At 43.3% G+C, this 23,734-nt stretch overlaps 10 protein-coding genes across 13 annotated transcripts in view; 8 read left to right on the forward strand and 2 right to left on the reverse strand.

Annotated features, from left to right (window-relative positions):
• Positions 1–534: 534 nt before the first annotated feature.
• Positions 535–14,813, forward strand: LOC108109197 (aquaporin). 2 transcript variants are annotated; one of them, XM_017217632.2, is made up of 3 exons: positions 535–919; positions 13,589–14,147; positions 14,478–14,813. In XM_017217632.2, exons 1-3 carry the CDS (start codon positions 822–824, stop codon positions 14,700–14,702), a joined length of 882 nt encoding a protein of 293 aa, XP_017073121.1. In that variant the 5' UTR covers positions 535–821; the 3' UTR covers positions 14,703–14,813. The 2 variants fall into 2 exon arrangements, with proteins under 2 accessions (XP_017073121.1, XP_017073122.1); XM_017217633.2 differs by lacking the exon at positions 535–919 and adding an exon at positions 13,316–13,395.
• On the forward strand, positions 2,968–10,286 carry LOC108109199 (aquaporin AQPcic). Its single transcript, XM_017217635.2, has 3 exons — positions 2,968–3,068; positions 9,198–9,747; positions 9,827–10,286. The coding sequence occupies exons 2-3, from the start codon at positions 9,217–9,219 to the stop codon at positions 10,043–10,045; spliced, it is 750 nt and encodes a 249-aa protein (XP_017073124.1). The 5' UTR covers positions 2,968–3,068; positions 9,198–9,216; the 3' UTR covers positions 10,046–10,286.
• LOC108109198 (aquaporin AQPcic) lies at positions 11,600–12,472 on the forward strand. Its single transcript, XM_017217634.1, has 2 exons — positions 11,600–12,193; positions 12,254–12,472. Exons 1-2 carry the CDS (start codon positions 11,600–11,602, stop codon positions 12,470–12,472), a joined length of 813 nt encoding a protein of 270 aa, XP_017073123.1.
• Positions 14,814–14,959: 146 nt separating the features above from the next.
• LOC108109200 (lens fiber major intrinsic protein) lies at positions 14,960–15,885 on the reverse strand. The gene is made up of 3 exons (XM_017217636.2): positions 15,704–15,885; positions 15,249–15,651; positions 14,960–15,189 (listed from the first exon to the last, which is right to left on the reverse strand). The coding sequence occupies exons 1-3, from the start codon at positions 15,829–15,831 to the stop codon at positions 14,995–14,997; spliced, it is 726 nt and encodes a 241-aa protein (XP_017073125.1). The 5' UTR covers positions 15,832–15,885; the 3' UTR covers positions 14,960–14,994.
• A 292-nt stretch (positions 15,886–16,177) lies between these two features.
• LOC108109024 lies at positions 16,178–16,689 on the forward strand. Its single transcript, XM_017217298.1, has 3 exons — positions 16,178–16,278; positions 16,330–16,402; positions 16,462–16,689. Exons 1-3 carry the CDS (start codon positions 16,208–16,210, stop codon positions 16,651–16,653), a joined length of 336 nt encoding a protein of 111 aa, XP_017072787.1. The 5' UTR covers positions 16,178–16,207; the 3' UTR covers positions 16,654–16,689.
• A 146-nt stretch (positions 16,690–16,835) lies between these two features.
• LOC108108964 lies at positions 16,836–17,360 on the forward strand. Its single transcript, XM_017217219.2, has 3 exons — positions 16,836–16,951; positions 17,008–17,077; positions 17,130–17,360. Exons 1-3 carry the CDS (start codon positions 16,893–16,895, stop codon positions 17,358–17,360), a joined length of 360 nt encoding a protein of 119 aa, XP_017072708.1. The 5' UTR covers positions 16,836–16,892.
• A 23-nt stretch (positions 17,361–17,383) lies between these two features.
• Positions 17,384–17,714, forward strand: LOC108108965 (immune-induced peptide 18). The gene has a single exon (XM_017217220.1). The coding sequence runs from the start codon at positions 17,465–17,467 to the stop codon at positions 17,672–17,674; it is 210 nt and encodes a 69-aa protein (XP_017072709.1). The 5' UTR covers positions 17,384–17,464; the 3' UTR covers positions 17,675–17,714.
• A 285-nt stretch (positions 17,715–17,999) lies between these two features.
• On the forward strand, positions 18,000–18,650 carry LOC108109212. The gene is made up of 4 exons (XM_017217657.2): positions 18,000–18,154; positions 18,205–18,267; positions 18,325–18,391; positions 18,444–18,650. The coding sequence occupies exons 1-4, from the start codon at positions 18,072–18,074 to the stop codon at positions 18,648–18,650; spliced, it is 420 nt and encodes a 139-aa protein (XP_017073146.1). The 5' UTR covers positions 18,000–18,071.
• Positions 18,651–18,754: 104 nt separating this feature from the next.
• On the forward strand, positions 18,755–19,209 carry LOC108109213. The gene is made up of 3 exons (XM_017217658.2): positions 18,755–18,871; positions 18,922–18,985; positions 19,038–19,209. Exons 1-3 carry the CDS (start codon positions 18,801–18,803, stop codon positions 19,167–19,169), a joined length of 267 nt encoding a protein of 88 aa, XP_017073147.1. The 5' UTR covers positions 18,755–18,800; the 3' UTR covers positions 19,170–19,209.
• A 211-nt stretch (positions 19,210–19,420) lies between these two features.
• Positions 19,421–23,734, reverse strand: part of LOC108109211 — a 35,799-nt gene continuing 31,485 nt past the window's right edge. For 2 of the 3 annotated variants that reach the window (XM_017217653.2, XM_017217656.2), the window contains exons 2-5: positions 21,685–21,790; positions 21,361–21,621; positions 21,055–21,301; positions 19,421–20,995 (exon numbers count right to left, since the gene is read on the reverse strand). In XM_017217653.2, the coding sequence (XP_017073142.1) occupies positions 20,173–20,995; positions 21,055–21,301; positions 21,361–21,621; positions 21,685–21,790 (1,437 nt within the window). In that variant the 3' untranslated portion in view covers positions 19,421–20,172. Of the gene's footprint in view, positions 20,996–21,054; positions 21,302–21,360; positions 21,622–21,684; positions 21,791–23,734 lie in introns of those variants that run through there. The other variant, XM_017217655.2, reaches the window with a different exon arrangement.

Consider the following 23,734-nt stretch of genomic DNA (forward strand, 5'->3'; position numbering starts at 1 on the left):
TGGCCACCAACTCCCCCTTGGCAACGTGAACTTAAGGCTTGAACAGTCGAACCTCTATAACAAGAACATAACCAGAAGGCTTCTTTTGATGGCATGATCTTAAGCGTTCTTTAGAATATTTCCAAACTAATTCTATGTTACTTTTCCTATAATAATAATCTTCTAGTTCCTCATTTAAATACCTATAAGAGTACTTAAATTCCAATCACTAGCAATGCCTTGCCATTCAGTTTAAGTTAAGGAAAATTCCACTTATACTGCCCAGGTAAAGGAAGTTCGAGTTGTTGTTCAGACCCTCGGCACTATCTAGATTGACGCGCATCGCATAGTCAAGCCATATACCCCGTAGAGAGTATACCCACCATGTGATTGGGTATCGTGTCTAATGGCACTTACGGTTTTTGCTGCTGCCTCGCTTTTATGGCATGCCTTTTTGCGATATTTGATTTTGATGGGCGCTTGGCGGTTTCTGTTAAACGGCGACAGCGTTTACTCTCAGCCATTCAGTTTCAGTTTCGGTTTTAGTCAGTCAGTCGGTGGTTCGATCGGATCGCTGCTCGAAAGCAAAACTCACATGCGCCGTGTTGCCTGCAGATACAGATACAGATACGAAATCCCGTTCCGCAGATACAAATACATCGTCCGCGAGTCAAGAGCCCGAATTCGCGACACGCAGTGAAGTTGTGCACGGAATCCGATTCAGGAAAATTACCATTGCAAACGGGAAATTAAATTAGCTGCCGGCCTGCCTGCTCCGTCAAGTGCTTCACAAAAAGAGAAAGACCTCATCAGCCCAACAATAGGAGTAAAAGTGCCAAGGAATGCCAGTGCAACCAGAGCAGTCTCCGGCTACCGGCCGGCCGATCAAGATGGGTGACGAGGAGGCTGCTAATAGTGCCAAACAAAAGGCGCCCCAAAGGTGCGAAGTAGCTTAATGACAAATTAATATTACAACATTCATTGCGTCCATCAATTTCTGACACACTTTCGGAGCCACGTTGCGTATACGTCACGTGCGCACAAGTGTTTTTGGCCCCGCTCACCAAAGGCGAGAAAAACCGAAACAGAGAGCCGAAATTTATTTTTGGCTCTCGTAACACAGAGCGAGTGAATCAAGAACTGAATTGCAAATTCAAGAGACAACAAACGCCGCCGTTTTGTTTATTTATTTTGAATTTTTTTACTGGCAGTCCAACCAGTTCGGGCAGACTCTCGACTCGGATAACGAGCTCTGCTAGACAGAAGTGATGTGTCCATAAATCAAGGGAGTCTGGCTTCGACCAGAAATATAAACTCATAGTTTATAGTAGATATAGTATACAGTTTGCAGCTCAAAGTGGATCGAAGACTGTGTCACCTGAGGGGGAGTTTTACGATGGCAGATCTATGAGCCAGATCTAGCCATCCGCTTCTAGTCACCTCTTTGATCCGCGGCGGTTTCATTGAGTTTATTTATTAATCTAGCGCGTTAAATTGCTTCTACCTTCGATCGCGTCTATAATTTATTAGCCAACTTCAAATGTTCCGCCGTGGCATCATAGTCTATGCAAATCATTGAGTGCAAGTCGCGTCATAAGTCCATGTTGATATGAATGTCAAGGCCACAAGGAAATCCGTCATGGAAATCCGAACGCGATAAAGCCGTCCGACTTCGAAAGTGACGTGCTAGCCGTGAGTGATAAGTGATAAGTGTTATCTTTAAAGTGAGTCTAAATAGGAAATCAACTGGGGATCTTTCGGGTAAGTTTTCCAATCACCGCAACCTTGAAGGTAAGTGTAAAAAGTATAAAACGAGTGTAAACCAATATATCCCTATCTCGGTAACCATAGTTCTCTCTAGTTCTCTCCTGATGTGGCTTATCAAAAGGGCGCGCCACTTCAAAACAATTTAGTCACTTTTATATGCATAATCGAATCGATTATCACCCGATGGTCGTGCCATCACTGATTTAGTTTATGGCCAGCTCTTAATTACGACCATTAAACTATCTGCCTTGATTTGCCTTATCGCATAGCGAGCTCCACTTAAGACCAAGTTAAGTGTTTTTATAGTTGGAGTCGAATTGATTAGCACCTAGTTAGGGTGTGAAAAGTGTCTTCTTTCGGCTGTTTAGCTTTTCTGTTAGTATCTTAATCATCATGATTGCTACAAATTTGCCAGTTTGCAAATAAGTATGACTCTCATATTTAAACTTCAATTTAATTGTTAGCTCAAAGGCTTGCCCTCTGATGAAATATGAAAATGATAGGGATAGTAATTGTTGCCTCAAGCGTGACTATTGTGTCTGTAAACATGGATTTTGTACTAAATTTAGTTTGGTTAACTAAGAGACAAAGTTTAAAATTAAGCAACGAGGGATGCTCCCAAAGTTTATGACTTGGAGTTTGATAATGATATTCTTTTTGTATAAAGAAAGATAGCAAATTCTTAAGAATATTTAGTTTTGTCATTCAGCTTAACTTTTTTAAAAAATGCTAAAAACAATATTTAATGACTTATTTGTTTTTAACTTCACTTTCCTTTGATTGTGAATTCTGAAAGTCTGAAAAAAATATCCTGCTGAGCAGTCATAATATTCCTTTTAAATATAAATCAGTTTGTCTATGGCTTATACATTATTATGATTCGTTAATAAATTTCAGTAACTTCGCCTTAAATAAACAAAAAGAAACCAGTTTTCCCGCTACTAAAGCCACTCTTTTCACTCCACTGCTTGCCAACTGGATACCGCATCTGGTGCTTAAAGCAAAGCTAATATTTACGGGAATTAAGTTACTTGCTATCGCTATCAAAAGCTCGCATCACTGGCGTAAGAACGAAACGTCGACTGCGCAGCTGAAGCGATAAGAGCTGAACTTTCGCAGCTGGCAGCGCTGTCACACTGCTTGACACTGCTTCCTTTTGCTGCTGGTCGGCAGCGACTGCGCTGCTTGATAGCAGCCATAATAATACGCCATGGTGTCCAGCTGCGACGCCGACAGCGCAGCCAAAACGCAGACGATCGCTGGCATTTCGCCTGAGGCGGTATCTACACTCATTGGCAAACAAACGATCGACCGAAACGCAGGTTAGTTTGGCTCTCCGTGGTCTTAGAGTGTGCGTTGATTAATTACCAAACTTGTCTTTGAGTTTCCTTCGAAAGAAAAGTGAGGAGAGAGGTGATATCACTTTTGATATAAAAAGGCATGCAGCGGCCAATGCCTTTAGCAAAACGCGTTTCGAAATTGGCGGGCTCGTATTTTTAAATATTTTTCTCGGACTGCTTCTGCTTCCTGGGTAAAGCGAAAACGAATTAAGAGTGATAAAGTTGAGGTGAAGTGTCGATGGAATATTTCCATATCTGCGAGAGTGTGAGTGTGTGTTTTTGCCTTCGACTTCTGCTGGCACGCGTGTAATGGCTTATAAATGTTAATTTTATTCAAATATTTAACTCAGTTCGGCTTATCTTGGCCAACTTTCCATTTCGGTGGCAAAGGCGAGGGGGAACTTATCGCCCCGGCCGGCCGTAAAGCCATAAAAGTAATGTTCCCACTCCCACTCCGAGTCCCACTGAACGGTGATCAAACAGGCGAAGAACAATCGAAAACAGGCAGACACTTGGCTTGCACATTTATTAATATTGTTGTTTATCGACTACCTGCATTATTGACTCGTAATTATGTGCATTATTTAGCATTTGCACCTGACGATATGCAGTCCGCGGAAGGGTAATTGCCAGCGATCCCACGATTACACAACCGCCCCACCGGCGACCGGGTAATTAGATAAGGCCAAATTGTAATTCAGTTAGATGCATATTAATATTTTCCATAATTTCTGTTTACTTCTCCTCTCCGTTTGACATTCATTTAACACTCGCCTTGGGCCGAACGACCGACTCTACCGGAGAATGTTTATTTTTAAAGAACTGTGCCACGCTTTTTGGTTTTCCGTTTTGACTTCTCTCTGTTTTCGGTTTTTTTTTTGGAAACATTTCCACTCTATGTGCGCATACATTGGCCCGATGTTCTACTTTAGCCTTTCGCTATACTATATATACAGACTTCCATGTATATATGTTTGCCCACGCTCAGTGTTGTTGTTCCGTATACTAATTAGACGTCGGCTGGTGTGGCACTCTTATCAAAATTATCATTGAAAAATAAGTATAGCAAGTCGATTGGCGGGGTCACTCGACTCTATAAAGTAAAAAGCTGCGGCCTGATAAGTAAACAAACGGAATTTCTGGGCCTCGGATCAGGCGATTTTGCATAGTGCCCACGCCAAATTGATCATTTTATGATACTTTAAGTGCTCATGTGCTATGCGACCACTCCAAAATATATCTCTTAAATATCTCTCGAATTCCAACGTGGCCTGTGGCTGTTCGTAAAAGCCGTTCTCGCCTGGAGTTTTATCTGCGCACTTCGACAACTTGAAATGTGAGACCCCAACATACCAAAACAAGTACTTTTCGGCTGCCTCGAAGGTCAACGCTTCTGATAAAGTTGTTAGCTTAATCTCAGCAGCAGAAGTTTCTTATGTTGTGGGTGATATCAAAAAGTTTTAATATTTGAGGAAATCTCCAGTTCTGACTTCAAAAATCATTACTCAAACTTAGGTCAGACTTAAGGATTTTTCATATTTGTTCGTGGCATCATAAATCTATGCCCAACACTAATCTATGTCTAACAAAATCCAGATTTTATATAAGTTGACACATGCTTTTGATTACGTTTTTTGGGGGGAGCTCACGAGTTTCCGAGTTACCCGATAATTAGTGCTAATCAAGTTTGATAAATCAATCAAACGGCGAATCGCATGCCATACATCATCGATAACTTAGTGAGTCCAATAAACTGATTTTGATTTAGCCCAATTGAGACGTCATCATGCGATCGAGAAACCTGTTAGACGCGGAACAATCCCCCAGGTTGAAATTCGTCCAGTCAAGTGTCCAAAATGGCATTTCTCCCCATACTCGTATATGCTAATTAAATCGGAATATAATCCAGTTCTATGCTGTGGCCCTGTGATATTTCACCGTTGGTTGATGTCACTCAATCCCACGCCATCATATTTGTGCTTGGCAAACCGTAACCACTCGGAAATGCGATTAGTTAGTTGCTCTGCCACTTGATAAGGTGCTAGGAGCTCTGCCGTAGGGTTATCAATTAGGTCTCAGCCGGCTCTCATTGAGCAAAGTTTAGTTCCAATTCAAGACTTGGCCGCTGGCTGTTGCATAATGCATAGCTTAATTCTGAATAGTACAGAGTATATAGCATAGTATATAGTCCCTTCTTATCGCCTTGCACACTTTGGATTATCAGATGGACTGCATATAAAGTCGACCATATAGAGGTGGGTATAAATAGCAGGGGCTGGCTTCTTGATTAGAGGCCACATCGCACCATAAATTTACGACCGACCAGCCTTCTTTGGAGGCCCGAAGAAATTCTTAGCCTAGGTCAATGCCGAGTGCTATCAGTTCCCTAACTAAGAGTTAGTAGTTAGAAATTAACAAATTGTCAGTTAAATAATTACAAAGCTTTTCACGAATAATATGAGCAATCAATCAGCTCTCGAGTGGGCCAACCTCGTGGCGCACTGATAAGACGCAGCCCCTAACTTTACCCGCGAAACCTTCAGCTGTCTGCGCACCTGACTAGCGTGGCCTCTAGGCGCCTCTGCTTTCTTTTTGGCCAGCTCTTAATTGCCCCGCCTGTTTACAGCCGTAAATAACTTGGCCAGAAGCCCGTCGTGGTAGCGATGCCATCAACCTGTTGTGCAATCTAAACGTCAACAGTTTCCATTATTCCCATTATACTCATTACGGCCTGATAAGCCGGAAAGATAAGAGGCAGACCTGGGTGAGGAAGAGGCTGTTCAAGAGGCGAATCAAGATCAATGGGGAAACTAAGGCTTCCGTCCGTGGCACCATAATGAGCTTCAATTGCGATCCAGCTGGCAATCGGAATGCGATAAAAAAATGGTTTTTCTTCAATAAGTCCGAATGCGATCATTATCGGACTTTGGAAGACCCATAAATGCGGGGCGATGTCAAAAGTCTGACGGTTAAATCCGATTTGAGTTGGCCCAATTATGGCCAAATTAAGCCTGTGATAATATGCCGGCAGACAGTGCCAATCCCAATACACCATCACTCAGCCCCTTATCGGCTTTATCAGTTGGCTGACAGTGGTTCTGGTTTATGGTTTATGGCCAGCGGTTTTAGGGCCCACAAACTAAAAATCACTTCTTAAGCAGCTCCAACCATCGGCAAATACCGGGCGAGGCTTATCGGCAGCGATTGATTAACGGTTCTTCAAGTTAACAAGTTTTTTACAATGAGCCAGCCACAGCCAGCAAGAAGCGAGAGGTTTATAGCTGCCAACTTAGTTAGTCATAATTAAGTTTTAATAACTGCTCAGTGATAAGGAAGCTCTGCTGCTGGAAGCTCTTAGGCAAAGCTAACTGATCGAAGCTCTGGAAAAGCTTGAAATCCTCTCGGGAAAAGCTTATCAGAAAGCTGCGAGGAGTCTCCATTCTTATCACACCCCTCTGCTAATTAACAGAACTTCCATGACAGATTTAACATTAGCACTTAGTTTCTTAAGTGTAGAACCTCCCCGTCACGTTCCTTGAGTTAGACAAACAATGAAAATGGATTATAATAATTATAATGCGGTTTATGGCCAATTAGAGCCCCCTGGCCATTGGAAGTCGTGGCCCATGCAGCGATCCCATGGAAGATACGTGATCCTTCTGGGCATGGAAAATACTCGCATTAATGAAAAAAGCGCAGGTGGTAATTAAATGATTAGCATGCGCTGTGATTTATTTTTAATCTCTCGATCCATCGCGTGTTTATTGTTTTGACTTTGCCCTCTTTCCGTTTCGGTTTTCTGCCAAAACGTGGGGCTCTCTTTCGGCCAACTGTCAATGAGTTGGCCAAACATTTGCCTCTTGGCCAAGGGCCAAAATGTTCTGCCCAAGCTATTTTCTCTGCTGATTCCATTGCAAATGTTAAATGTTTTCTATTTGGAAAGTTATTGGGCGAGGTCAGTGAGGGTCACAGAAAAGATCTCGAAAGGTCACTCCAAATCACCTGGGTTATCGCTTGGATGGTTATGCAACAGCGGGGCCTTCAAAACATCTATTTTTAAAGTATTTATTGCCAGCTGCCGCTCCAATTGTGATTGAGACATTTAATAACGCAAATTGCGTGCAATTTGATCGACAGCCGAGCCGAGATTCGCCGTGATTTGTTTTTGTTTGCCACATTGCGTACTCCGTACTCCGATTCACGCAATGCCTCGCATCGCCAATTGCAGCAATTGCAATTGATAGGAGTCGACCGTGGTAATTGATAGTCTTATCAATCTGGACTGGCCAGCTTCAATTGCCCCACAGCGTCACGCATTCGCATTTGAATTCGCACAAAGTCATAACATAACAGCTATTCGCCCACCCAACTGCCCCCTGTTCTGCACAGTGGATAATTATATGGCATTTCCCTGATCAATTAGGGTTTCATTTTGAGCTTTAAGTATGTGTTTTGGTCAGAGCTTGTCATTAATTAGTTACTAGTTGCTGGTAGGTAGTATTTACTGATCAAGCATGGGAATATTTAGGCATTGTTATCATGCTTAGAAGGATTTAATAGTATTTATAATCTGAGAAAGTTTTCTCTTATTGAAACAATGTCTGCATCTAAGGGGTAAGATAATCCAGATCTTACTGTGATTACTATATTTATAAAGAAGGTACATTAGAAGGTTCATAGATGGCGCTGTCTCATAGTCATGAGTTTAGATTCCGTTTAAAGGTTACAACTTTAGTTAAGATATATCCAAAGAAAGAGTTTCTCATCAAGTAAAATTCTTTTTAAGTTATCCCTTAGATTTCTGTGAATGAAATTTATTAATTTCATTTTTAATCTTCCCTCTTTCCTTACCACTAAAACCTACTAATTTCCTTAACATTTAATAGAGGGCAATCGGCTAACCTCCATGGCAAGTGTTAATATTCAGTTTATTCTCCTAATTTCTCACTTATAATTAATAATATTATGAGCCCGGAGACAAAGCAAGTGGAAGCGAGAGAGAGCATCGCTCCAGAGATAATGCAATACCACACAGCAAGAGTAGATGAGAGAGCGGGCAAGAGCAGAGGCGGCGAATGAGCAGCGTTTAAGATGCTCATAAATTCTGGACACTTGACTTTTTTATGCTCCGCCAGTAGGATTTGCTGATTTCGAGATCTTTGCGGGGCGTATATGTATCTGTATCTGACTCTCTCGCAGCACAGCGGCTAAAAATGGGCTTTTGATTTACGCAATATTATATAGACACAGATATAAATATTTGACTATGGCTACTCCAACGCCTCAGATTGACATTGACAGTCCCGCCGTCGCTTTGCGAATTTTCACTCGCAAAAATATTAAATAAATAGTGGGATATTTTCTGAGATTTAAAATACAAACTGGAAAAGTGTCAAAATGAGCCTCGAGAGTCGGTAAATATTTCGAAAAATCTTCCTGAGAAAGTGTATCAAAATTGAGATGGATTTTATAGTCGTTATAAAGAGATTAATGCGTTGTACTTTGAAAGCCAATTGGCTTCGAGTGGCCCTCAAGTGATAAGAGTGACAAGGCCTGCTTATTGTTTTATGGCCATGAACTGATTTTGATTTCGTTCTTTTTTTTCGGAAATTTATCTATGAACTCTGTTCACAGCCGAACAAGAGCTACAGCTGTACTAATTAGAGTTCAGCCCAAGTCCAAGTTAATCTAGCGTTTTAGTCGCACTGGGACTTTCCCACAGCTGGGAACGCTTTTCGGATCGGAAAAGTTTCATTTTGGCCAGGGAGTTTGGAAAATCGATGACATGCCAATGCCAACGTCGCAGGGGGTTGATCCCCAAGGGGTGGAACATCCCTCAGATATCATTCCAGAAGGAGAACAATCGAAAAGGTTTTGTAAAGAAAATGCAAAGTTAATTTCGAGCGTGCGGCGGAGGGATTAAATTCGAAATGAAAAGCTTACGAAATCGATAGGATATTATGGGTTAATAGATAGGATATGATTGATGAAGTTCTTAAGCAGGCCTGCTAAAGACAGAGAGAGAGAGAGCTAGAAAGGGTGAAAGAGAGAGGAAAGGGGTGGCTAGCTTTTTGGTGAGACACTTTTCAAGCGTTTTTGTGACCCTTTCAGTTGCTGTAAAGTATTCAAAATGAAGGGATCGACGCTGGACAAAATCTCCGCCTTCCTGGGCGAGCTCATCGGCACCGGCATCCTGGTCTTCCTGGGCTGCATGGGCTGCGTCAAGACGGACCTCTTCCCCAACAACCATCTCCAGATTGTGCTGAACTTCGGCTTCGCCGTCCTCATTGCCATCCAGTGCTTCGGCTGTGTATCCGGAGCTCATCTCAATCCCGCCGTCACTGTTGCCGCCTACATCTACGAGATGGTCTCCCTGCGCATGGCCTTCGCCTACGTTGCGGCCCAGCTGTTGGGCGCCTTCATCGGCTATGGCCTGCTGATGGTTCTGCTGCCCTCTGCCACCCTTTCCGTGGGCGCCGGCCTCTGCGTGACCTTGCCCCACGCCACCGTGTCCGCCAGCCAGGCCTTCGGCATTGAGTTCGTCATCACCTCCATTCTGGTCATCGTCTGCTGCGGCGTCTGGGATCCCCGCAACTCCAAGTTCCACGACTCCGTGGGCATCCGCTTCGGCCTGGCCATCGCCTGTCTTGCCTGTGCTGCCGTAAGTTTAATCTTCTATATTATCTTAATCTTAAGTATTACCTGAATGACCTTAATTACCTTCCCCATTGGCTTTTTAGGGACCCTTCACTGGTGCCAGCATGAACCCGGCCAGGTCCTTCGCCCCCGCCCTGTGGAACAAACACTTCGAGGACAACTGGATCTACTGGCTGGCCCCGCTGAGCGCTTCCGCCATCACCGCCTACGCCTACAAGGTCGTCTTCCGCCGCGAGGTGGTGGAGGCGGAGATCACCTCCAACGAGAAGCTGCGCCAGTTGGAGGACGTCCAGCTGTCGTAGATGCCAAAGACATTGCTGTAGTGAAAGCCTTAACTAATTTCTAATTTCTAGCTTCTAATCTAAGACGCCGAATTTCATATTAATGCATTCATTGTACGCTAATTCAAAAGTGTTTTCCCAAAGTGCTCGAACGTTTCGAAAGCGATAAATTGTGTTTTTGAAACCATAAACCACTTGATGATCACACCAATTGCCTTCAGTAATAAAGAACATCGAGATTTTTAATCTATTTCTAATGAAAGAGTTAAGTTGTTTTCTTTTTAGCCTGCCAAGAATATCTGTCTTAAGAGATGTGAAATCTTAAGATTTTTTATATGAAATTATATGACTGCTGGGGAAGTGATTTTGGAAGTCCGTCCCCATGCAGGTTTTACATTAAAATGTTCATCAATTTTGGAGAGAAAAGTGGCGGCCTTCTAGGCAACATTACATAGCCTTAGATCAATAGCCTTTTGGCTTATGATCTCTTGCTCTCATACTTACTACTCATGGATACTTTGAAGATAATGAAAGTGTTTTGTTTTTAAAGCTGGTTAAGCTAACAACATTAGTTTATGAAAATGATTTCTTGATGTAATAATATCAGAAATAGTAAAGTAGAACCACTTCCAACATAAAAGTTCAGGAATTGATTTACTTTTTAAGAAAATTTAAGAGAGGAAAACTTTTTACTAAAAGGAAACTTTCAAGTATGCATAAAAGTGTTCAGGAATTTTGACGTATCAATCACCAAAATCCACTTTGTCTGGGAAATACTTACCTAAAACAATTAAGACTTTGCCTTGATTGACCCTAAGTCACCTTAGATCTTAGCTGAGACGGTTTTCTTTGGAAAAAGTGCTTGGGAAAATACCAAGACATTGGGAATTTGGTCATACGTTTTTTAAATATTTTAAGTACCTGCAAATCGACCAATCAAACTGCACTTAGCTGAAGCTTATCAGCAGACAGCGAACTAGCTCCACCCACCAGTAGTTCCTTGACACGGAAAACTAATTAATATCAGCTATTGTTATGTAGCTAAAACTGGACTGTGGACTATGCTAGTTAAAGGTTGAGTTAGACTATGGACTATGTGTGATATGCTAATGCTGGATCTTCTTCTCACCCAAATTCCTGAATATCATGCAGGCTTACCTCAGAGCTATACACTTCTATACTATATACGATAGACTGCTATAGACCGGGTTTATTGGCCTTGTTCCAACGATCCAGACCGGGGCTGGCACAAGAAGTATTGGCCAAGGCTTGGCGCCCCGTTAGCAGGCCGATAAAGATCTTAATGAGATAAGATTGAGCGCAAATCGGGCGAAATGGCAGTGGCGCTTATCAGGCCGATAATTACGGCTGAGCAAAGCCCCCAGAAATGCGCCTTGATGAATTGATCTATCCTAAATGGGTGGGCGGGGGCTGCTCCGTGCTCCCAAATCTGCGCTCGATAATTAGCATTATGGTTTTATAATTGATATTGATTGATTGCCGTAAATGTGGAGTACGTAAGTGGTGGGTCACTTGGCCGGCCGCCCATTATTTCGGCAGTAGTGTTCAGTCAGCATGTCGCAGCAGAAGCAAAAGTTCCAGGAGTCCAATCCTTCCGCCAGGTGGCGCCTGGAAGGACACCAAAGAAGTGCCATCGCCTCCTTTTTCGGCGAACTTGTGGCCACGGGCGTCTTCGTTTTCGTGGCCTGCATGGGCTGCGTGGAGACTCCCGTCTTCCAGAACTCGCACTTCCGCAGCGGCCTCACCTTCGGCCTGGCCATCCTCATAGCCATCCAGTGTTTCGGTTCCGTTTCCGGTGCCCACTTGAATCCTGCCATCACCCTGGCCGCCTGGCTCTACGGCGTGATCGGTTGGATGAAAGCCATCGCCTACTTTGTGGCCCAGGCTGCCGGAGCCTTGATCGGCTATGGTCTGTTGGTGGCCGTTCTGCCGGAGAGTTCTATCAAGGGAGTGGACAACCCAGCGGGTGTTTGTGTAACTGTTTTGGCCCCTGAAATCAGTGTTCTCCAGGGAGTGTTCATCGAGTTCCTCATCACCTGCTGCCTGGTAATGGTGGCCTGTTCGGTGTGGGATCCTCGGAATGTCAAGTTCCAGGACTCGGTGGCAGTGAGATTTGGTCTAACAGTTTCCTGTCTGATCCTCACAGCGGTTGGTAGCTCTATCATTGGTACTTGGAAACTTTTTCTGTATGGGAAATTCTTCTTTTAGGGTCTCTTCACGGGAGCCAGCATGAATCCGACGAGGTCTTTGGGTCCCGCTGTTTGGAACAACTCCTGGGCTCATCACTGGATCTACTGGGTGGGTCCTTTGGTGGCAGGGGCGGTGACCTCGCTGATCTACAAAATGGCCTTCAAGGGCGATGAAGTCATCGAGCTGAGGAGTTCCGATGCCAAGATACGGATGATCGGGGAGATTGTAGTCCAATAGGTTACTGTACGTGTACTCTTAATCTACTTATCGAATCTTAACGAAATAATTAAGTTTTAATTATGTATTCATATTAAATATGAAATAAAATAGAAAGTTACATAAGTTTATGTTTTCAAGAAGAAATGTTTTCCAGCAGGTCTGGTTTATCTACTTTGGGACTTAAAATTAATATATATTTTAAAGTATCCAACCAACAAACACAATATATAGTCTCACTCTCTGATTAAGAGGGTTTATCTATAAGATTTTATTAAAGAAATCTGAAAATTGAGTATTAGTAATAGTTTTGATAGCATACATTTGGGATGAGCTGTTATTGGCATTTTTGGGGGCTCGTATTTGCTTGTAAACCAATCGCACACACACAAGCAAATAACTCAGATTAAGAACCACTAAGCCTGAAGGAATATTTATAAATCGTAGCTGGCTGATAAGAAACCCCTTTCGAATACTCTGAGTTTGATAACGAACTGCGAATGAATGATTTTTGAAAAGTTCCCAAGATAACTCCCACTGACAAGAACCAGTAAGCCACTTACAGCCGACGTCAGACCAAAATCATATCGATGGCGTTGTTTATAGCAGCTGACTTATCAGGCCAGCAAATACACTTATTAAACTTAGGATTGTCTCCGACTCGGACTAGACAACATCAGGAAAGTGGTCACACGCACTTGAGTTTATGGAACACACCAACGAAATGTTCGGCAATACTTAGGTAAACACTAGTATATAGGAGTGCTCTGTGATAACCAACCGCTGGCGATTAGACGAGTTTGCCAGCGATTAAGAGCCGGCGATATAGTATGCGATTCGCAGCCATTGAGTACTTGGAGTGCACTTCAGTCCACTTTGAACCACGTCCCCGTTTGGATTAATCGCTCGTCTCGACGCACGGAAATTATGGCTATAACGACAAGGTGATTCCCCAAGCTGATGAACTTGTAAACTGAAAACTAAAATGTGAAATATTAGGAGTTAAAGTGCTTAAGTTTGTGACAAAAATATTTAGCTAGTGTCTAATATTTTTATAACTTCTTATCAATGAGAGATTTCTTAGATTATCTCTTTAGAACATCGAAACTCTAACAAGATCCTCTTTCTATCCTTCAGCCGTTCAACCTGCTGGCTGCTGCAACGTCGCCAGCTGGACAACATCTCCACAGTCCTTGCCGAAATGATTGCCACAGCCATGTTGATGTTCCTGGGCTGCATGGGCTGTGTGGGCAACTCCGTCATCAGCAACTCCAACTTCCAGAGCTCCTTGAACTTCGGATTCGTGGTGCTGATCTGCATCCAGTGCTTTGGGGCCGTGTGTGGAGCCCATTTGAATCCCGCCGTCACCCTGGCCACCTACATCTACAACATGATCTCGCTTCCCATGGCTCTGGCCTACTTCGTGGCCCAGATGGTGGGTGCCTTTATTGGCTATGGTCTGCTGAAGGCTGTGCTCCCAGAGAATGCCATCTTCAGCACGGATACCCCCAATGGAGTGTGCCTAACGTCGCTGAATAGCACCTTGACCAGTTGGCAGGGCGTGGCCATTGAGTTCCTGATCACCTGCGTTCTCATCTCCATTTGCTGTGGCGTGTGGGATCCCCGTAATGCCACGAAACAGGATTCAGTGCCAGTGCGCTTTGGCCTGGCCATCTCCTGCCTGTCCCTGACAGCGGTAAGTTGGTTTGTTTTGATAATTAGTTACTTTAGTCTTTGGTATCTCTTTAAATTGATCATAAAATGTAAAAAACTTTAACGCAGTCGATTCTGGAAATTCCTGACCAATGCACTTAAGATTCTTGTTATGGATGATAGCCCTATATCAAGTTTGGCCATTATCAGTTTAAATGTATTTTCAAGATTAGCTAAAATCAAATCTATATCTCATAGCTGGCAAGGGGAAGCGAACGATGATTAAGAAAGTCAAAGTGATTTAGTTATTAAAATAGAAAGTTCTTATAAGATTTTTCCACCTTATCTATATACCCTTCAAATCCGTTTACAGGGCCAACTGACTGGGGCCAGCATGAATCCGGCCCGATCTTTCGCTCCGGCCATTTGGAATGGAGTGTGGGACAACCATTGGATCTACTGGGTGGGCCCCATGGCCGGAGCGCTAGTCACTTCGGTGACCTACAAGTACGTCTTCCGGCGGGAGGTGGACGACCCGGAGGCGGTGGATGAGACGACAATGTCAACCAAGCGAACATCGGAGGCGGAACTCGCCTAGGAATGATTTAGGGCCCCTAAGACAAGTTATCGTTTAAGTTTGTGTGAGTTGAGAAGGCGGTTTAGTTTTAAGTTGCGAAGCGTACAAATAAATACCTTAAATTAAATCTTACGGCTGCCGACAACTATATAAATAATCTAATGTAAATGCTATGCTTATCTGGGCGAGATTACTTCCATGCCACCGCGGAATGCTTATCGTTAATATTTAATTGCCCATTCACTTGATCAAATAAACCAACACACAGTAGCCACAAATGCCGAGCTTACGTTTATTGTCGCTTTTTAGAGCCCTAGTTTTGGCCACGGCAAATTGGGATCTCCAAAGGCTTATAGTGCGGCGTGTACGCATTAGTCCAGACAAAGGGCACCATGACGCCGGCCAAGATCTGGCCAGTTAGCTGCATCACCACAGAGTCGGGGTTGCCCTGAAAGATGGCGGGCACAAGGGTCCTGACCGGATTCATCGATGCTCCTGTTAATTTGGCCTTAAAAGAGGACAACGATTTAAATTATTTATAAAATTAAGCCCGAGGTGTACACTGACCCCTGCCAGGCAACAAGTGGTCACCAGGAGACCCATTCGAATGGTCACCGAGTCCAGATATCTTCCGTTTCGCACATCCCACAGAGCACACCATCCGAGCACAAAGACCGCTGTCAACAGGCACTCGATGGCCACAATCTGGATGGTGGAGAGACTGTCCATCGGTTCCAACATGCAAACTGCAGGCTTGCTGTTGTCCACCACGTCCTTAGGCAGGAGTTGCAGCAGCAGGTAGTAGCCAGCCAATCCGCCAGCCATTTGGCAAGCCACATACATCACCATCATCTCCGAGGCGATGTAGCCCATGAAATAGCAGGCTATCGAAATGCTGGGATTTGCATGGGCCCCGGATACGATGCCAAAGATGTGCATTACCAGCATCACAGTCAGGCCGTAGTGAACGCTATTCAAGGCTTTTTATATCTGATCTTTACACTATATGGTATATATATCACCTGGCCACCAAAGAATTGTTCTCGCCACCTTGATTCATCGATTCTCCCATGCAACCAACGATCATCAGCACGGCGGTGGCGCCAAACTCGCTGAGTCCGCGTATAAAAGTAAAGAAGTCCCAAATCATCGTGAATTGGCAGTAATCGTTGTGTTTGACAGATGATTTAAAAAACAAGTTTGATTCTACAGATGTAGTGTATATAAGTGGTAAAGTATAGACTTGTAACGAGCTAGGTAAGGCTTACTTTGATCTTTGTTTTTGGAAAACGTAAAATATATATTTAATAAATAAAACAAGGAACTAAATATAAAGGCAACAGATTAGGGTAACAGATATTCTGTCTAATCATTTATCATAACTTATTCACTTTCTTTACTAAATAGCTAAGAAATATGTGAGACACCCTTTCATACCTTTATACTAGTGAAAAATCAAGTTATCCCTGAAAAACTTTTTTAAAAAAGCCATAAATTATTTACAAATTTCTTGCAGAGTTGGAAACATGTTCCGGGGGGCTTATAAGGTTTTGACTTTATTAAAATCAAAAGATGTCTGGTTTATGAAAGGGTTGAAGTAGGTTTTTTCGGCTCTTTAAGTTTATTTTCTAACTCAAAATCGTTACAGCAAAAGCAGACTGTTCAGTGACTTTTCGGACAAAGGTGGCAAGGGTAGTGGCGGTATAGACGCTTACCATGTTGTATGTATTTCAGAGGAAGTATGATTTCTTAATCTTATCTATATTTACCTACCCCCAAGAAACTTTTGCAAGTCAACAAGGGAAAGGAGGCCAAGATCATGGAGCTAACTGCACAAATCGAGTCCCTGGAAATGCAAATAAAAGCCCTTGAAAAAACCAAGTCAGCTGAAGCCCAGGCTGCGATAGGAGAACTTATGGTGGCCCTTAAAGAACTCAAAAGTGCCCTCCGTAAATTAAGAATGAATAAATAGTAAAAAGTAATAAAGTCTTAATGTTTCCCAACTCTACAAGAATTTGACATTTGTTACCAATGCGCCATCTGTTGGCCAGCAGTTGTGTATAGCATACTTTTCGGCTAAGATTGAAATGAGTTTGCGATCGACACACTGCCTTATAAGACAGTTTAAAATTTCTAAAAAAAAATCATACTCTGAAAATACTATCAAAATTTTAGAAATAATCAAAATTAGCAGGTTACGTGATTATAAAAATGCACATTAGTCCACTGATCCGTTCTATTTTGAGCCATTTCAAAGCTCGCACCATCAGGTAAGTCTACCCAAGGTAACGATATTAATGCTATCCTTAATATTCCCATATAATAGGACCTATCTGGTAGTCTTGCCCGATCAAGGTCATATAGAAAAACCGCTCAAACTGGAGGATCTGTGGACTGTAAGTCAAGTTTATCAATAACGATTACAAAACTAAAACTACGTAAAAACAGGAACGTGGAATATTGGATATGCGATTCCAAGAGCTTTCCATCCAGCAGAAACGAATTGAGGGCAGCCTTACCGATCTGACGCGCTGCATAAGAGGCATGGAGTTTGATGTGAAAGTGAATTCCGAACTGGACAAAAGGGAGAGGGAGAAACAGGCACGTGGTGTTGCTGCGACGAACGTTGCCCAGGCGAGCGATAAGAAATCACCCAAAGTCGGTGATTTCAGCGAATAGCGGAATCCCCTCGGGTGCTTCCCAATCCCAGGGGCAATAGTAGGGGTATAAAAGCTCTCATTGCGCCGGAGCTTGGCATTCAGAAACTTTTCAGATTGCCAACCATGAAGCTGTTTGCCCTGTGCTGCCTCCTATTCTTGGGTCTTCTCTCCTGCCTGCCCACTTCCACAGTGGCCTTGCCATCTCGTCACACTGGCCCTGGTTCTGGATCTAGTTATGGATCCGGCAATCCCTTCAGAAATCTAGGCCCAGCGCAACGACCAATTATCTACGACTCACCGGTCGGCAAACCATCCAATACCATGTACGCTTAAACGATAACAATAAAACATTAAAAGATTTGTAACAGCAGAATCGAGATTTAAATTTTCTTATCAACCAGAGGGAGCCGGCTGAAAGCGTAAACATCTGAGATTTGTTTACTAATAAAAACATTACGTAACATGGGAGTATATGCGGGGAAAGGAAAGCGGGGAATACATTTGCTTTTATCAAAATATAATTTTGAAAAAGTTAAGCAGTTATAATCGCCTAAATCAGGTCAAATTCTATAGGTTTAATCACTGTTCCTAACTTCTGGAAACCTCGAGAAACAGACCTCTGCCTTTTGTTTTTTCAAAAATCCAGCCTTTTATTTGCCTGTCAATACTTTAGGATAAATTTCTGTGTTTCTGCCGCACAGATTGTTAGGTACACCAACGATAAAAAACTATGTTCGCCACAGCGCGAGTTTTGAGTTCCGCGAAATGCATCCGACTGTTGCCAACTTGTGTCCTGGCTCAAGAATCTGCAAAGTAAGTAGTTCTGTGTGTATATGCATTATCATATATTAATATATTAACAGTCTAAAGTTGCGGAAGAACTTGGCTTTAATGAGGGGCAATATAGTTTATAGACTAAATTTTAAGTAAGTTTCTGCATTTAAATTTATGAAATTTTTATAATTATTTTTAAAAACCAACAGGCGGCAAATTGCCGACAAATTCCACGACAAGGGCAAAGGCGATGAATTCAACTATTTCCTGAAACTTGCAAGTATCCAAAGATATTGGTAATGACAATAGTAGTAATAGTAATCCTTAGGGCAACGAGCAATTCTTGAAGCTGAAAAAGAACAGAATCAAGCAAATCTTCGCTGATATTCAGAAACTAGAAGAAGACATCAAGAAAATGGAAAAACAGACAAGCCGCAAGTCCCAGAAGAACAGAGAGAAGCTTAAGAACGACTTGAAAGAGCTCAAGGAAATGCTGAAGAGATTCAAAAAGTCTCTCGAAAAAGAAGCAGAGTGAATTCTCTGAGAAAAGCAGGCTATCGGTTTTAAGTTTGTCACAACCTACCCTCTGTCTTGAACTATTTAAAATTTTTGTCTAGTAAATTCTAAATTTTGGTGAACACTTTTATATCCAATCATTGCCATACCTTGAGGTAGAATCAGTTCAATGCTGAAGGTCGTCGAGAAGATAATGCAACTGCTACGACCGCGGATGTGTCAGTTTGGGCAATCCAATAAGTAAGTTAAAACTTTTATTCTAAGTAAAATCAATTCGAAACTCTTTCTAGGAACATTTCCAAGAATTTATTTGAGAGGGCCAGAGCGGATGAGAATATCCACTTCCTAAAACTGGTTTGTAGCCGTAAAATACCAATAATCATAACTATAGCCTATATCTTACCAGCAAAGAGAACAGCTAAAGTCCTTGCGAGAGAAGATTCTCAGCCAGAAGAAGGAAGTCACGACGGAGATCATCAAGGTGGACAAGCAGATAAAGTCGTTGGAAAAGTCCAAGCCTTCGGAGAAGCAGTCATAAGAACCATGGAGAAAACTAAATAAAGTGTGGCAGAAACATAGACAATTGGGGTTTATTTCTTTTGTATTTTATTTAAAATAATTTGTATCTTCATTTACACGCTTTACAAAGAAGCCTTCTGCGACAACTGAAGCCCAGTCCGTGGCCCGAATCAGGCCTACCCATTCGGTAGTGGGGGCCTGCTTATACGTACGGTACATATATCATATATGGTAACAATTTGTTTTGCAGCGCAAATGGAAAATAAGATATTAAAAAGAACTTTCATTTAATATGGCATTGAAACAAACATATATAGGGGTCGTATATATATCAACATAGTCTATACAAAGATAAAAATAAATACAAGTACGAGTAAGAATTAAAATCAGAGACGACTGCCGATCGTAATGCATTTACACATAAAACATAAGAGTTCTTCTTCTCCTAGGACTATGAAACTAATATTCATTTGTGCTTTTGATATTGGTTTTGAATCGTTAGTGGTGGTAGCAGAACGTGAACTGAGTCAAGAACGTAAGTACAATACATTTGTGGTAGTTGAGCAACTTGGAGAGAGTGGTTCCATACGAACTAAAACTACGAACTAACTAAACTTGACTTGACTTGGTCAAGTGCTGGTTAAGCCAGAAGAGAGTGTATCTGTGTGTGTACGTGTGTGTGTGCTTGTGAGGTAGGCGATTCATCATAAGATTATGGCATACTTCCGAGCGCCTCCTGATCCTCGCTTGGGTTCTATGTGACGTGGGAGGGGATTCGCTTCTAGCTTTCAAATACTGATCAACAATGCCAGGAATGTCTCTCTGTTTGTCGGTGTGGATGTGTAGCTGTGGATCCTGCTTTCAACTTAAGTCTAACTCTAAGGCTAACTCTAGCCGATCGCCCGCCCAGGCACGCTCTCTGCCTGCGAACGTGACCGCGGAGATGGGTTTTCTATATTCTATAAACTAATGTAACATGAAACGGCGATGGGCTGCTGCTGCTCCTTCTGCGGCACTGCCTCCTAACTGGGCAGTCGCTTGCTGGCCAGCTCCTGCAGCTTCTGCAGCGCCAGTGTCTTGTTGATCTCCGCCAGATCGCGACTGTGCTTGGCCGCCTGCAACTGCACCTCCAGGATCTTCATGCGCATCATGTGCTCTTTGCTCTGCATCTCCATGAACATGCGCAGCTCAAAGTTGTTGTTAGTGGTGCTGCTGTTGCCATTGGAGATGGATGCTGTTCCTGCGATGGGTACTCCATTGCTGATGCTGCTGCCCGACCGCTCCAAGGCCTGGCATTCGGAGGAAGCTGGCACCGAGGTGGACAAGGCTGTCGGCTGGTCATCGCTGCCCAACACGCTGCCGCTGCTGGTGCGCTGCCTCTTGGCCACTGGTTTCATGCCGTCCTCGTCCTCCTCGTTGTTATTGTTATTTTGCTGGTGATGCATGGCTACCTGGGTCTGGGCCTGATGCTGTTGGATGGCGGCCGCTGCCGCTGCTGCTGCACTGGGGAACTGGCCAGTTCGAAGGGCATTCAGGGCCTCCAGGGTGGCGGATATGTTGTTCATGCTAAAGTTGGGCTGGAAACCGGACATGTCTGCTCCACCGGGCATAAAGGCAGCGCTCGTGTCTGGGCCACCTGCTCCGGAAGCTAGGGCAGGACTCTCCGGCTCATGGATCCCATTGCGACTGATGCTGTGATTCGGCGACACACTCAGACGCCCGCCACTGCCAGGCAAATCGCTCTGGTTAAGATACTGATTGTTGAAGGTCTCGTTGAAGGTCTCGTTGTTCTCCTCCTCCTTGATGTCCACATCGCACAGATCCTGCGGCGGTGTGCGGCTGCTGCTTAAGTAAAGAATTCCCAATAAATATATATTCGAGACTCCGGTGGCCAATCAACTTACTCATCCATGTCGTGCTCTTCGGAATTGAATTTGTAGTCCTCGCGGTACTCAAAACCCTCTTCCAAGGCCAAGGGAATCTTGGAGTAGTCAATGCCGTCCAGGGCCTCCGATTTGCAAGCCTTCTTTGCCTCCTGCATGAAGTCCCACACCTCGAAGGTGAAAGGAGAAGGCTTCTTGCGGTCAGCCACCTCGGCTCCGAACCTGGCCAAGCGGTTGTTGTAGTCCAAGATCTCATTGCGAGTGCAGGCTGAAGGATAAGCAGGATTGTTAGCTAATCATTTTTCATTGCCGGAAAGGGAAACCTACCTTTCATACGACGCCACTGTTCCTTGAGGCGATTGCAGGTGCGATCGGTGCCAAATTGATTGGAGAACTTCTGGTGGATGATCTTCCAGGCCTTGTTCTTCACAGCAGTCAGGCCGGCATCTAGCCTCTTGTTCTCGATGATCCTCATGTCCTTGCGGCACAGATCTAGCAGGTATTTCTTCTCCTGGTGGTTCCAGTTCTGGGTGCGTTCTCTCTTCTTGTACATGTTCATGGATGGACTGCTCAAGTACTGTGTCATTTCTGCAAATATTTCTAAAAACTTAGAATGCCTCTATAGAGAGAGAGAGAGAGAGCTTAACTTACCTGTCTTTATGTCGACGCCCTCCAGATAGTTGTGATTGGAACTCTGCCAGTTGGCGGCGATCTTCATAAAAGCCTCCAGATCGGTGGCCGAATACTGTTTGTTGACCTGCAAGAGACGAGGAAGGTGAGAAGTGAGTAACTAGAAATCAGAATCAAGACCCGCTTGCCCATTAATTAGGTATAAATTTGATTCATAAGTCGCAGATTGGAATGCAAAAGTTGTGCCGAGATTCTTACCATAAGAACGTGCTTTCGGACGCACTTCAAGAACCAATGAACCTGAGATGATGAATTCGGGCAAAGGCGAAAACAATCGAGTGCTACTTGGGGCACATCAATTAAATGTTTGTTCTCGGACAGGAGAGTCAGTGGAGACAAAAGGATTCTGACTCTGAGTCCGAGTCCGAGTTCGGGTCTGGGTCTGGGTCTGGAATTGCCTTCTTTTTGTCTTACTCCAGTGGAATTATTGTACCCCGGATGATATCTGACTTTGACATGACTGCCGCTGATATTGCCGAGCAGCTATGGATGCAGTCACATTAATTGATTTTCAATTAGCAGACAGGCGGACAGCCGGACAGATGAACTGAGTGGGGAGGGAGGAGGAGGGAGGTGTGAGCGATATCGGGGATATATAATGCTGCCAAGGCATAACGAAATGGGCTAAAAAGAATATGAATCCGAACAATCGAATGAATTGAACGCCCGCAAGAAGACGAAGGGAAAAAAGCATGAAACGCGTTTTAATTTATAAGCTAACAAAACTCACACAAAAACCAGCTGCCGACATTTTGTTTGGTTCGAAAAAGTATCTGTGTGTTTACCCAAGGCAAGAGTATGCGTGCGGCTGGCCGAGTGGGGTGATCAAGAGTCGTACTGACAGCCAATTATATCTAATCAAGTATATTCAAAAGTACTATATAAATATATATCTGAATATAGATGCATATTCAACGGGTTCCTTACTCAACTTCTGGTTAGCTTAGAACATTGACTTGCCCTCGAATCAAGGACACATTCCTCTATAATTAAGTCATCAAAATATATATTAATTAGATTGGGAAGGCCCTTATGCTATCGAAATTAACTTAATGCCATGTGTCTATGCCTGTTATATAGACATCTGAAAGAGTCCCCCGTCCAAACCCAAACTCAACTGTACTTGCTAAGTATCGTCTCCCTAAAAAACTCTTTCATTGATCGCTCGTTCCCCCAAAAACCAAAACCAAAGAAAAAAAAACACACACAATCGTCAATCTTAAGTACGTTTTATGGTGCTTTATTTTATTTCAATTTTGTTCAGTCGCTCGCTGGATTCGCCCCCAGGCCCCTCTCCCCATCGAACACCCACAACTCTTGGCTGTAGAAACTGCGCCATGTGTTCAATATTTATGCCGTATCTGATTTACAATTTATATATATGTACATATATCGAATACAGTACATACCTACTACGTATCTAGATATGTACATTCGTACACATCGCTTGCTTAAAGACAGAAAGACAGAAAGGAGACTTAGTCATTGCCGAGCGAACGAACGCGGCGCGTGCGCTATTATTATTATCATTATTTGTACTCTTCCTATATATAAATTCATATTTATTAGCAAACAATTAATTATTACGGCAACGTTTAAATTTTAGTCATGAGGTACAGGGGGGTGCTTAAACCTTTTCATTCCGGATTGTACACAGAAAGAAAGAGGGATGCCTATCAAGTATCTGCAAGATACTTTATTCTTTTCCCTTGTATGTTCCCTCTTTTCCACTTTAATTTCATTAAGAATGGCATAAAGAAGCTCTCTTTTTTGTCAGTGCCTGCCAAGAATGCCAAAATCATTTAAATTCGAGTCGAGTGCCGCCTTTCGGCCAGGGTGGGGCCCAGCCAAGTTAGTCGAAGATAAAGTTGGAAGATGCGAAATAACTCTGAAACGTCGCCATGCCAAATCTGACTTTGAGTTGAGAAAAGGATCTCCCGATTAAGAAGCTGCCCATTTTGTCTTAGAAAGCGACTTAAACAACAATTACGTAAGTCAAAAATTGTACAAT

Source organism: Drosophila eugracilis, unplaced genomic scaffold (assembly GCF_018153835.1).
Source record: "Drosophila eugracilis isolate 14026-0451.02 unplaced genomic scaffold, ASM1815383v1 contig_1765, whole genome shotgun sequence".
Lineage (NCBI taxonomy): Eukaryota > Metazoa > Arthropoda > Insecta > Diptera > Drosophilidae > Drosophila > Drosophila eugracilis.

Coding starts and splice junctions, on each gene's coding strand:
- LOC108109198 (XM_017217634.1), top strand. CDS start 11,600: ATGTCGCAGCAGAAGCAAAAGTTCCAGGAGTCCAATCCTTCCGCCAGG. Junction 12,194..12,253: donor CCTGTCTGATCCTCACAGCG/GTTGGTAGCTCT, acceptor TTCTTCTTTTAG/GGTCTCTTCACGGGAGCCAG.
- LOC108109199 (XM_017217635.2), top strand. CDS start 9,217: ATGAAGGGATCGACGCTGGACAAAATCTCCGCCTTCCTGGGCGAGCTC. Junction 9,748..9,826: donor CCTGTCTTGCCTGTGCTGCC/GTAAGTTTAATC, acceptor TTGGCTTTTTAG/GGACCCTTCACTGGTGCCAG.
- LOC108109200 (XM_017217636.2), bottom strand. CDS start 15,831: ATGATTTGGGACTTCTTTACTTTTATACGCGGACTCAGCGAGTTTGGC. Junction 15,652..15,703: donor AACAATTCTTTGGTGGCCAG/GTGATATATATA, acceptor AGCCTTGAATAG/CGTTCACTACGGCCTGACTG. Junction 15,190..15,248: donor CCACTTGTTGCCTGGCAGGG/GTCAGTGTACAC, acceptor TCCTCTTTTAAG/GCCAAATTAACAGGAGCATC.
- LOC108109213 (XM_017217658.2), top strand. CDS start 18,801: ATGCTGAAGGTCGTCGAGAAGATAATGCAACTGCTACGACCGCGGATG. Junction 18,872..18,921: donor CAGTTTGGGCAATCCAATAA/GTAAGTTAAAAC, acceptor AACTCTTTCTAG/GAACATTTCCAAGAATTTAT. Junction 18,986..19,037: donor ATATCCACTTCCTAAAACTG/GTTTGTAGCCGT, acceptor ATATCTTACCAG/CAAAGAGAACAGCTAAAGTC.
- LOC108109197 (XM_017217632.2), top strand. CDS start 822: ATGCCAGTGCAACCAGAGCAGTCTCCGGCTACCGGCCGGCCGATCAAG. Junction 920..13,588: donor AAACAAAAGGCGCCCCAAAG/GTGCGAAGTAGC, acceptor TCTATCCTTCAG/CCGTTCAACCTGCTGGCTGC. Junction 14,148..14,477: donor CCTGCCTGTCCCTGACAGCG/GTAAGTTGGTTT, acceptor ATCCGTTTACAG/GGCCAACTGACTGGGGCCAG.
- LOC108108965 (XM_017217220.1), top strand. CDS start 17,465: ATGAAGCTGTTTGCCCTGTGCTGCCTCCTATTCTTGGGTCTTCTCTCC.
- LOC108108964 (XM_017217219.2), top strand. CDS start 16,893: ATGCACATTAGTCCACTGATCCGTTCTATTTTGAGCCATTTCAAAGCT. Junction 16,952..17,007: donor TTCAAAGCTCGCACCATCAG/GTAAGTCTACCC, acceptor CCCATATAATAG/GACCTATCTGGTAGTCTTGC. Junction 17,078..17,129: donor AACTGGAGGATCTGTGGACT/GTAAGTCAAGTT, acceptor ACGTAAAAACAG/GAACGTGGAATATTGGATAT.
- LOC108109024 (XM_017217298.1), top strand. CDS start 16,208: ATGTTCCGGGGGGCTTATAAGGTTTTGACTTTATTAAAATCAAAAGAT. Junction 16,279..16,329: donor TGGTTTATGAAAGGGTTGAA/GTAGGTTTTTTC, acceptor AAATCGTTACAG/CAAAAGCAGACTGTTCAGTG. Junction 16,403..16,461: donor GTATAGACGCTTACCATGTT/GTATGTATTTCA, acceptor CCTACCCCCAAG/AAACTTTTGCAAGTCAACAA.
- LOC108109212 (XM_017217657.2), top strand. CDS start 18,072: ATGTTCGCCACAGCGCGAGTTTTGAGTTCCGCGAAATGCATCCGACTG. Junction 18,268..18,324: donor GTTTATAGACTAAATTTTAA/GTAAGTTTCTGC, acceptor AAAAACCAACAG/GCGGCAAATTGCCGACAAAT. Junction 18,392..18,443: donor TCAACTATTTCCTGAAACTT/GCAAGTATCCAA, acceptor AGTAATCCTTAG/GGCAACGAGCAATTCTTGAA.